Source organism: Perna viridis, chromosome 7, assembly GCF_037379345.1.
Source record: "Perna viridis isolate PV_CMFRI_1.1 ecotype Kerala chromosome 7, ASM3737934v1, whole genome shotgun sequence".
NCBI classification, from domain to species: Eukaryota; Metazoa; Mollusca; class Bivalvia; order Mytilida; family Mytilidae; genus Perna; species Perna viridis.
The window spans coordinates 19253141-19263596 of record NC_142451.1 but is presented as its reverse complement, the minus strand read 5'-3'; the positions used below and the strand labels follow the sequence as shown (position 1 = coordinate 19263596).

Below are 10456 nucleotides of genomic sequence, written 5' to 3'. Positions count from 1 at the left end.
CTTATGAAAACACTGGGATTCCCCATGCTATTTATAGACACTTCACTTCCGGTGACCAGTACTACACTGCAAGTCTGCTAACCCCACATGCCATTCTGAGGATTGTGAGCTGGCATATGTAGAATCATGCTGATATATAGTCCTCTGCAGGTTAAAGTTAAGGTAAAGTCTAGAGAAGCCATTGAATATCGTGAAATTAGCATAGAAGCCTATGGGAAGTGGAATTAGTGGTTTTTAGCCTGTATAACGCGGGACGCACATGGTTTATAATTTGTGAGCCTCGCGACTAGTAATTTACCCATGTCTGTCCGTTCGTGTCCGCGGAAAGGATGTACATGGTTTGTCAGGCTACAGCTTTGAAATTTTGTAGAACGTTTACCCACATAATTGGGATTTGATTATCGTAAAATATTGCAAAAGTTAGAGATAGTTGAACTTGAAATTTTGATATTCCCTAGTTGCAATGGATATCTCCTCCTACAGCATCGAAATTTTGTAGAAATTAATATCCATCTGATATTTGAACTTAACGATTTTAATATACCGTAGAATAGGGTACAAGGGTTTTCTTTTGTTTAAGTTAAGGATCATGTTAATTGAATAATAAAAGATGATGCACTTGTTGGATCAGTAATAGTTCTAATTAATTTATAAATTACTTATATGTATTTTGGTACAAAAAGAAATTTTGTCTACACATTAAATCCATTAAGACTGGTGTGTCTTTATTGTTAGAATGGTTAATTTGTCTTCCTTACATCTACATTAAACCCTTTCATCATCACTTGGTTGATTGCATTATTTTCTGTTCACATAGTTGCAGGTGCAATACTTCTTTTTTTATTAAATGACAAGCAGGAGACATTCTTAACTCACAATTTTAGTTGAGATATGTATTGCAATTGTTTGTCATTTCTTAACTGTTAACGGGGTTTAAGAGACAAAATGAATAACAATATAAACGAACAAAGTTGATGCAAATAAGACACATTCACATCTTTTCTACATATGACTTTCAATTTGAAAGTATCCACTACCTAGAATTTCCAGAATGAAGCCATGTTATTCTGTGCTGTTACTGTCTTTTAGGTTACTACGAGAAAGTAAAATCATAGACTATATTTGTAACAGCAAAGACAAAAGCTGTATAATTGAGGTTCATCAATATTAGTGATATTGAATTGGAAAAAATGAATAACCAAAATGTGATCACGAATGCCGAAGAACGCCTAGATTTAGCAAGTGTACCAAGTCAGGACCGTTGCCTATAGTTCATCAATTCGGTAATTTTGTTGTGCAATACATATCATTGAGCTTTGCATAATTTCGGTAACATCAAGGAAAAGAATTCTGTAAGTACAAATGTTTTTGTCATACTGTACGAGTTCTGCTTCCAAATTTAAAGTTTTTATTTTGGTTTCGTAATTCGGCTTGAAATTATTATTTTTAAAACAATTGGTATAAGGACGCTTCGTCTCTATTAAACTGGTAATGTCTTTTGTTTACTGTATAGAAGTACACAAATTTCTATTCTGGTTGAAATATTTCTACTTCTGAAAGAGTAATCAAAGGAACCAAGATTCTAGCGGAAATCAAAAGAATGTAATCCAAGGACAAAGACGTACAAGACATGGAAAACAAACAAACACAACAAAGAACACAAAATAACCAAAATGATACATACAAACTAACAATTAAATGTAAAGGAGCAACTCCGACTCCACTGGGAGCATAGACCAGGTGCATCAGCAGGAAAATCTTCCTCTGCTATTCTAGAAACATCCACCGAGTTGCTCATAAAATGTGAAGTCCAGGGTGGACAAAAGAGAAAAGGAAAACTATGACACGTTGAACAAAATTAATAAGTTTTCATAGTGCAGATGGATACACCGTAACGATCCACGAGTTCATGATGACGACCGTAAAATTTCTGTATTGATGATTTCAATCTTGTAGCAGAAGTCTAATTGTAAGAAGTCTAGAGCGACACAAAAAGTCTACGTAGTTACGGAAAGTTCTGGCATAAAATATGAGTTGTGATATGAAAACTCCATACGCAAGGGCTGATGGATTGTTGCCCCAGATCAATACGGAATAAAAAGTCAACACGTTTGTCGTATAGTTTGGTCAATACTTTCCCTTTACCATCGATCGCGATCTCTGAGCGTAGGTCAAGATATGAAGCTGACTTCCCAGTGTCTGTAGTATATTTTATCTCATATTTTTTGGGGGTGGATGCGAAGTATCAAATCCCGGGAACCAGGATTATGAAATTAGTTTTTGAGTTATAAATTAAACAAAGTGAGTAACCAATAATTATATTGTGGCGGACGGACGGGCGCACGGACGTACATTTGTACGTATGGACTCAACCGACGGGCGCACGGAGTGGAGCGGATGTTAGACCTACTGTCGACGTTGGTGACGCAGGTAAAAAGACCGTTTTATCTGATTGGTGGTTTTTACAGTTTTGACTATCCTTGCTGATCTCGCAAGACCGCCCCTTGCGGGATTGTGTTAGTAGATGTCTGTTAATAGTTGGAGGAAGCGAAGTCCAGCCTTTGGAATACCTGACCGAAGAACTAAGCTAGAGTATGTCCTGCTAACAGCTGAGCTGCTCTGGTGACGCTTTGGCCTATTCCCAGAAACCACGTGGATCCGAGAGAGTTTTCCACACTCAAACTGTTTGGGGGTACGTCAACGTGAAGAGTATTAACACAGTTTTATTGGCGTTTTTGCACATTTATTAATCTAGGTCGAATGGTGTGTTGGACCGAAATATCTTGTTTTCAACGGCCCTCCCCTATTGTCTAAAATGGATTCTTCTCATCTTTATCACTAGAGCGTTTGTATCAGAGTTTTCGGATACCATTTTTCACATGTTTACTATGAACTTTTTTACTAAAACATTGTGTAAAACCTCGTTCGTAAATTCAAGTTCTGCTACAGAGGTGACTTCATGCATGCGTAACTTTATAGCTTTATTTCAGCCTGATAATTTTGGTGGAAAAAATGTTGTCATAATTAACTGTGCACTGACTTTACAAATTACAGAAATAGAGCGATTTTATCCCAGTTTTTACTTCTTGTGTCCATTGTGAACTGTAAGTCCCTATGCTTGTTTTTATTGTATGGAATACATAGCTTTTCCCTTTCTGAAATGCCTTTTAATGGTACTTCAGATTCTAATCTGCCTATTGACACAAAAAGTCTTAAATAATCCATATATCATTGCTGTACTTTGTCTAGTTAAGACAAAGATAGTATTCTGACTTTTTCCTGATGTTTTCAAGTGACCTGTCGGATGATGGACATGTACGCCCTTTTGTTCAAGAATGATACCACTTCTACATATCTTTTTAGAATCTTCTTAAGTGCAGGCATCTATGCTTTACTGTAAAAAGATGGGCCATAGATAGAGGACAGGCTGTTGGAGCACATCAATCCTCAAGTACAGAAACAGAATATGTGAATGCAGAGGAAAAAAGACCATACATTCAGGCATCATGGGACACCAGTATCAGATATATGGAAAGTTCCGGTAGGGTTACTGCCTTACCAGTATTGACAAGTCTTGTAAAATTCTGGTAGTGTTATTGATAAGCCTTATTAAGTTATGGTTATGTTATTGATAAGCCTTGTTCAGGGCTGCTCTGGCTTTCAAAATTCTGTTGCCAGAAAAATCACCAGCTGCCAATTTTGAGAAATTAGAGCCAAAGTGGGAGCTAAAATTTTGTTTTCAAATTTTTTTAAATATGACAGTATCAAGTCATGAATTCGTCAAAATAACCCCTTCATTCATGACATACATGTATCCAAGATTCACTCTTGATGCATGTATAAAGCAGGTTTTTAGCTCTAGTTTAGTCAGAATATAAAATCATTAGTCACTTTATATGCAAAACAATAAAGTACTACTCCAGAAAAAGGTGTTTTATTTCTATCAAGGACTTTATATTACTATGTTACCAATTTTCCCGCCAAAAAAGGCACATGACAAAAGTGTAAACAGATGTCATCCATTTTCTTTTATCAATTCTTGCTTTTCAAAGTGTTTTAGACACTTCCTGATGGGATAATCATTGTTAATTGGATTTAATTTATTCTGATTCTGAATGTATCATATGGTTTAACAGGGCTGTGAAGCTTGTATGTAGCCACGTGCACATGGCCATGGTTGTATTTACCTTTGACCAGATGATAAGAGTTTTGATTGGCTCAATAATATATGTACATCTGATTGACTCCTCCCAGGAGGATATTGTGAGTCACGGTCACCTGGTCTAATTACTTTTGATTGGCTTCAGTTTTAAATTGGTTATGGTCAGTTAACTTTGACCAGGTGTCAACACAATTGTTTAAGTGGAGAGAATATCCGTTGCTGACAAACTTTATTTCAATTTTAATATACAAAACCTAGGTGCCAAGAAAATTGCCAACTGGTTATTTTTGTCACCAGACCAAATAAAAAATTGTAAATTGCAACATTGCCGAAGCCCAGCGTGATCCCTGCTTGTTTAAGTTCTGGTTGTGTTATTAATAAACCTCTTTTAAGTTCTGGTTGTGTTATTGATAAACCTTGTTAAGTTCAGGTAGTGTTATGGATAAACCTTGTAAAATTCTGGTAGGTTTATCAATATGGCCTGTTAAGTTCTTTTAGGATCATTTACTAATTTTGGAAACTTCTGGTAAGGCTATAAAGGCAATTGTCAAGCCCTGGAAAGGTCTGATAAGGTTATTGGTACATTATGGAAAGTTTGTAAGTGTAAAATTAATCGTAAGTTATATCATCATGGAAGATTAAAGTATTTTGACATGATAACTTAAGACTGATTTTACACTTACAATTTTTTTGTGAAGTTGACCACTGGCACATGCACATGTATTTATGTTAACATTTAATTAATTTTTTTTTCAGCCTATGATACGACATATGGTGATGATGTTGTGTGGAAAAATTACAGGAGGAATTTTAAAGGACAGCATGCTCCTGAAACTAGAGTAAATTGTGTTGTAAGTAAGATTGTTTACTTTAAGTATCTAATAGGGTACGTCAGAGGACTACATGTATTCATGAGAATGGGTCCTAATTTACCATTCAAATGCATGGAAACTTTGTCAATTACAGAGCATTGGGTTCAGTATTAAAACCTCTCTCTGTGTAAAAATACTGACTTACAAAATCTATGCTGACAAAACGAAAGTTAAAATCTAAATAGTGAATTGCATTTAAGGGGGTTGTGTGCCTTTAATCACATTTCAGATGAAAACATTCCATTAAAATTAGAAATTTCTGCAAAAATTGTTCAAGAATGTCCAAATGAATTTTTGAAAATTGTTAGAAATTGCCCATTCTCAAAATTTTAATCCCAATCACTGCTCACATGCTCCTAAAAACTAGGGTTGTTAGATAGGTGAAAATGTTTATTTCTTCAAAACTTTTTTGCTGACTTGTTTGTTTTGCAGACAGATTTAGTTTATAATAGTGCTTGTCAATAAATAGCCAATAAAATTTAGAGTAGACACAAAATTGAAAAATTAGGGTTTTCAGGTTTGGCAGGAAGTGCAAAAAAAACCAGGTAATATTTTTAAGGCATAATGAACCTGGTGTCATCAGCAGCTATTGCCTTTTGCTAATCACACCGGTCATGGCCAAATATTTCTGACCAAAGGCAATGTCAGGACAAAATTTTATTTGGACTATCTGGCAGAAATTTTTACATAGAGAAAAAAATCCAAAATTTGGCACTCGGTCAGACAGATTAAAAAACTATTTGCCAAGTCTGTGACACAGTACTACCTGGTAATGTGTACTAATATTAATTATGGTTTATGAAATCTAATAATTTTTTACCTTAATAGAGCAAATCTATAGGGATGGATCTAGAATCCATGTGTGTTGAGAGTACTGGTAATGTACACTGGACTTCATGGCTAATGCTTTTTTGATTCAGTTGGCATTTAGTTTTGTATGCTTCTTTTATGTTTTAGCGCCAAGGTATGTTAAATACTGGTAGTCCATGTCCAATTTGTAGAGATGAGTTATTAACTGTGGACTACAGGGTAAGTGAAACTTCAAATATTGTACATAATTGATTAGTTTTACTGCTGTTTGTATATCTGTGCTTGTATGTGTATAAAAGTACATGTATTTGTCTCCATAAATAATTGTTATTTTATACTTGAGAATGCTTTATTTGACATGTTTGAAATTTTCTATTCAGCTTCACTGAAGCATGATGAGTTTTTATACCATGCATATGACATTTGTAAAGTCACAAATTAACTTCCTGTATGCAAGAGGAAATCAATGGAAAATATTTCCATGAATGCATAATAACAAATCACACAACACAAAAAAGTAAAGTATACCAGAGTGAATTAATGAATTCATGTATTAATGAAAGGCTAAATGAAAGAAGACATGTTTCCCAGGGGCTGCTCTGGCTTCCTAAATTCTGTCACCAGAAAAATCGCCAGCTGCCATTTTTTGTCGCCAATTTTCAGAAATTAGAGCCAAAGGGTGCCAAAAATATGATAGTATTAAGTCTACTGATGAATTATCTTTGTCAGTTCATCAAAATAACTTCTCAATATTCATGACATACATGCATGTACCAAGATTCACTCTTGACCCATGTATAAAGCAGTTTTTTAGCTTTAGTCTGTCACTTTCATATGCATAAAATGATAAAGTATTACTCCAGAAACAGGTACCGGGTATTTCATTTCTATCAAGGACTTTATATAACTATTCTCATATAGTCCCTGATTTTATGACATGTTCACCTTTGGCCTTTATGGTCTAATTTATCTTACAATATAATTTGATTTTTTTAATTTTTAACAAACTTGATTCTTTTTTTCAAGTGATAAATTTCTAGCAAACTGCATTTTGTACCATGGACCATTAATTGTGTCCCTGTGTAATTATTTTGATATCTGAGTAGTATTTCCTTAATTAGATTTTGGAAATCCCCAATCTATTTGTTTACCGATTTTCCTGCCAAAAAAGTCGCTTGGCAAAAGTGTAAACAGATCTCATCCATTTTCTTTTATCAATTATTTCATTTCGAAGTGTTTAGACACTTCCTGATGGGATAATCATTGTTAATTGGATTTAATTTATTCTGTTATTAGGTAAGTCTGTTTCCGATTGTATCACAGGACTGTGAAGCTTGTACATGTATGTAGCCACATGCACATGGCCATAATTGTGTTTACCTTTGACCAGATGATGAGAGTTTTGATTGGCTCAATAATATATTTACATTTGATTGACACTACCCATGAGGATATTGTCAGTCACGGTGGCCTGGTCTAATTACCGTTAATTGCCTTCAGTCGTTAATTGGTCATGGTCAGTTAACTCTGACCAGATGTCAACACAATTGCTTAATTAGAGAGAATATCCATTGCTGATAAACTTCCTGTCAATTTTAATATACAAAACTTATGCGCCAACTGGTTATTTTTGTTGCCAGATAAATAAAAAATCGCGAATTGCAACATTGGCGAAGCCCAGCGCATTCCCTGGTTCCTATTACCCTAACCATCCTATTTTTCAGCCAAAAACAATATATCCTTTTGTTGTTTTTTTTGTCATTTTCCAAATTCGGGAAAATTCATTAATTTAGACTTTTCCCTACGTCTACTTCGGGTAAAGATATTTTGGGGGAAATGGCAGATCACACAGTATTCATACAGGAAATTATTGTTGATGGGTTTAAAGTAGAAAATTGATTTCTAAAGCCTTACAATGCTCTTGCTTCCTACAGCAAATATAAATGTCAGTAATGATCTTTTTGAACACTATTAATGTTTCCTACAAAAGTTTTGTTATATATATGCGTATGTTTAGTTTGGTACCAGTTCTTGTCCAGTAGGGCAAAATAATTCTGGAACAATTCTGAATTTTCCAATTTGGAAGAAGGTCTATAAGCACTGTTAAAGTCATGCAGATTATTTCTTCCATAGTTTCTATGTACTATCTTATAAAAAAAAAAAGATAGCCGACACAGTGAAATTTTGTTCTTTTTTAAGGTTCTACATTTCTCTCAAGAAAATAACACATGGCTCGCAATGTCAAATTTTCGATTTTTTTTAATGCAATTTCAAAAAATTTTGATACAGTTTTTTCGAACACCACTAATTGGGAAACATAATTGTGATCTGGTGATTTGTGTTTCTATAGAGGAGCGTCCTTAAGGTCAAAGGGTAAAAAGCAAAACTCTACCGACTGCATCAGAAAAAATCCCTACCTACATACCCTATCTTTTTTTCAAAGGTGTAATAGAAAACATGAATTTTTTTTGTCCCAATAGATAGGTCATCTGTGTTATACTTGTGTTAGGGTGTACTACAGATACATGTCCTCTAGTGTATCAGATTATTTGAGCATTCAGCCATATAGAATTAAACAGTCTGAAATATGAAATACACACTTTCATTTCATCAACTCTGCTAAAGAAAGATCTTATGTTCACCAAGGAAATTTACTTTAAGCTGAAATTGCTTTTATTTTAGTATAATTTCTGTGTAGGATGAATGTAGTTAAAATAGTTTTTGAAAGTTGATGCAGTTTAACTTGTGGGCAGGGTAAAAAATATGGGAAATAGGTGAAATTGGAAAAAAAATTGTAAATGTGTGTGAAGTTGGAGGTTTAACTATTGATTACAGTTTATACTTCAGAAATCAGTAGTAAAGATTGATATTTAGTTTTTACAATTTGGGAAACAACAGTTCTAAATAATATGGACAGCACATATGTATGATTAATTTTTATTTTACATCATGTAATCTTTGAAAGTTTGTTCATACTTCAATTTTCACTAGAATTAAAAACCTCCAGTACTAACAGCACTGTGACTCAGAATTAGGAGCGGGCAGCAAATTTTATTGTTATCCATTTTGAATGAAAAATGCAGTCAATTTGAAAGAAACTGACCTAAATGGGGAAAAAAATCAAAACAAAATTTTTCTGGGAGGGTGAAAAAATGGGTATAGAAGGGATGAGAATCTACGATATTTTTTTTATTTTGGCCTTAATACCAGAAATTTAATCAAGAATTTGATTTGTTTTCTGCAGAATCTGAAACTACTGAAGCAGTTTTTGAACCCACTCACTGGTGAGTTGCTAACTAGCAGGAAAACTGGTATATGTCAAAAGCAGTTAAGAGAATTGCAGTTAGCATTAGAAAAAGCAGTGGATCATGGTAAGTCATATGAAAATGAGGAAAGGTAAAATTATTTCTTTATAAGGGCCACAAAGCAGTCAATAATAACCTTATCAAAGATAAGACATGAGTCTTGAGGCTTGCAGCTTTTAGCCTTGCAAATAGCCAGTAGGACTTCCTTTTAATGGAAGTTGAAATTTCATGTACACATCTACTATAATGACTATAATGGAGTTACAGAGATGACCTTTCCTGCAAATGTCAAATTTTATTCCTAGGTTATTGAGAAGACATTTTATTCATACATGTATTTAAGTTGTATCGAATATTACTGGTAAGTGTATTTCTGCCAAGTCTAGAAGACTATGATAAATGTATTGTGATATTTGTATATTAGTTTCTCATTACAGTGTGATTGTTTCAGTATATTTCTATTTATTTAAACTATTCATTTATTATTATTTAATTTCAGGATTTATCCATATGAAACTAGAACATAGACATTATGACTATGATTTGTACCAAGAATTAGCCAACAAATCCAGAATCAAATCAGGAGCTGATAGAAGTGACAATTATAAAAGTGTTTCACAGGTTGATGGATCAGCTACAAATCAAGCTATCATTGGACAAACTCCCAAAGATCAATTATTCTCATCTTCTTGCCAAGATATAAGTAATGACTCTTCTGAACAGTCATTACAATCTACAGAAGAAATGGGAGCATCGTCTTCATCATCCGATGAAAGTTCTAGTTCTTCTGATGGAGAGTATAGTTCATCTGATGAAGAAATGGAAAGTGCTGTGAATAACAAACCAGAAGAACAAAATGACCCTTTGAAGAAGGAATAAAAGTTGAAGTGAATAATTAGTTATAATTGATAAATGAACTTATAGCAAAGGGTTATTAGAAAGTGGAAGTACTTGAGGGCCCTTCAAAAGAGCTCTTGCCCTTGAAATGTCAAATTTGATGATTTTTGTTGCTTTTATATGACATCAATTCTTCTTTGCAGTCATAAAATGGTATGGCACTACTATCATTCATAGTTTGCTTGAGTAATGATTGGTGTATTTTGATGGGGAAAAAGATGAAAAGGTTCCATACCACAAATGAATGTTGTATTCATTTTGGGTTAAAAAGCTCCTGATGTTCAGGAATCTGGGGCCCAAATAAAAGCATGTTTTAAAATTTAACTACATATACTTAGTTCAGGTGAAATTGTATGAAAAGGTTCCATACAGCAAAGGTCAGACTAGGATGGATTTTTGTTCTGGCGGTA

At 34.0% G+C, this 10456-nt stretch overlaps 1 protein-coding gene across 2 annotated transcripts; it reads left to right on the top strand.

The window, feature by feature from the left end:
- Window positions 1-2831: 2831 nt before the first annotated feature.
- On the top strand, window positions 2832-10044 carry LOC148611689 (uncharacterized). Of its 2 annotated transcripts, none has more exons than XM_088592474.1 (6): window positions 2832-2951; window positions 3364-3541; window positions 4919-5013; window positions 5992-6063; window positions 9089-9215; window positions 9649-10044. In XM_088592474.1, exons 1-6 carry the CDS (start codon window positions 2880-2882, stop codon window positions 10026-10028), a joined length of 924 nt encoding a protein of 307 aa, XP_088448600.1. In that variant the 5' UTR covers window positions 2832-2879; the 3' UTR covers window positions 10029-10044. The 2 variants fall into 2 exon arrangements, with proteins under 2 accessions (XP_088448600.1, XP_088448601.1); XM_088592475.1 differs by lacking the exon at window positions 2832-2951 and adding an exon at window positions 2972-3104.
- Window positions 10045-10456: the final 412 nt, after the last annotated feature.

Excerpts from the sequence above, each read along its gene's own strand:
- LOC148611689 (XM_088592474.1), top strand. The coding sequence starts at position 2,880 with ATGTTTACTATGAACTTTTTTACTAAAACATTGTGTAAAACCTCGTTC. Across the intron at positions 3,542-4,918 it reads CAGATATATGGAAAGTTCCG|CCTATGATACGACATATGGT; the intron begins GTAGGGTTACTG and ends TTTTTTTTTCAG. Across the intron at positions 9,216-9,648 it reads AGAAAAAGCAGTGGATCATG|GATTTATCCATATGAAACTA; the intron begins GTAAGTCATATG and ends ATTTAATTTCAG.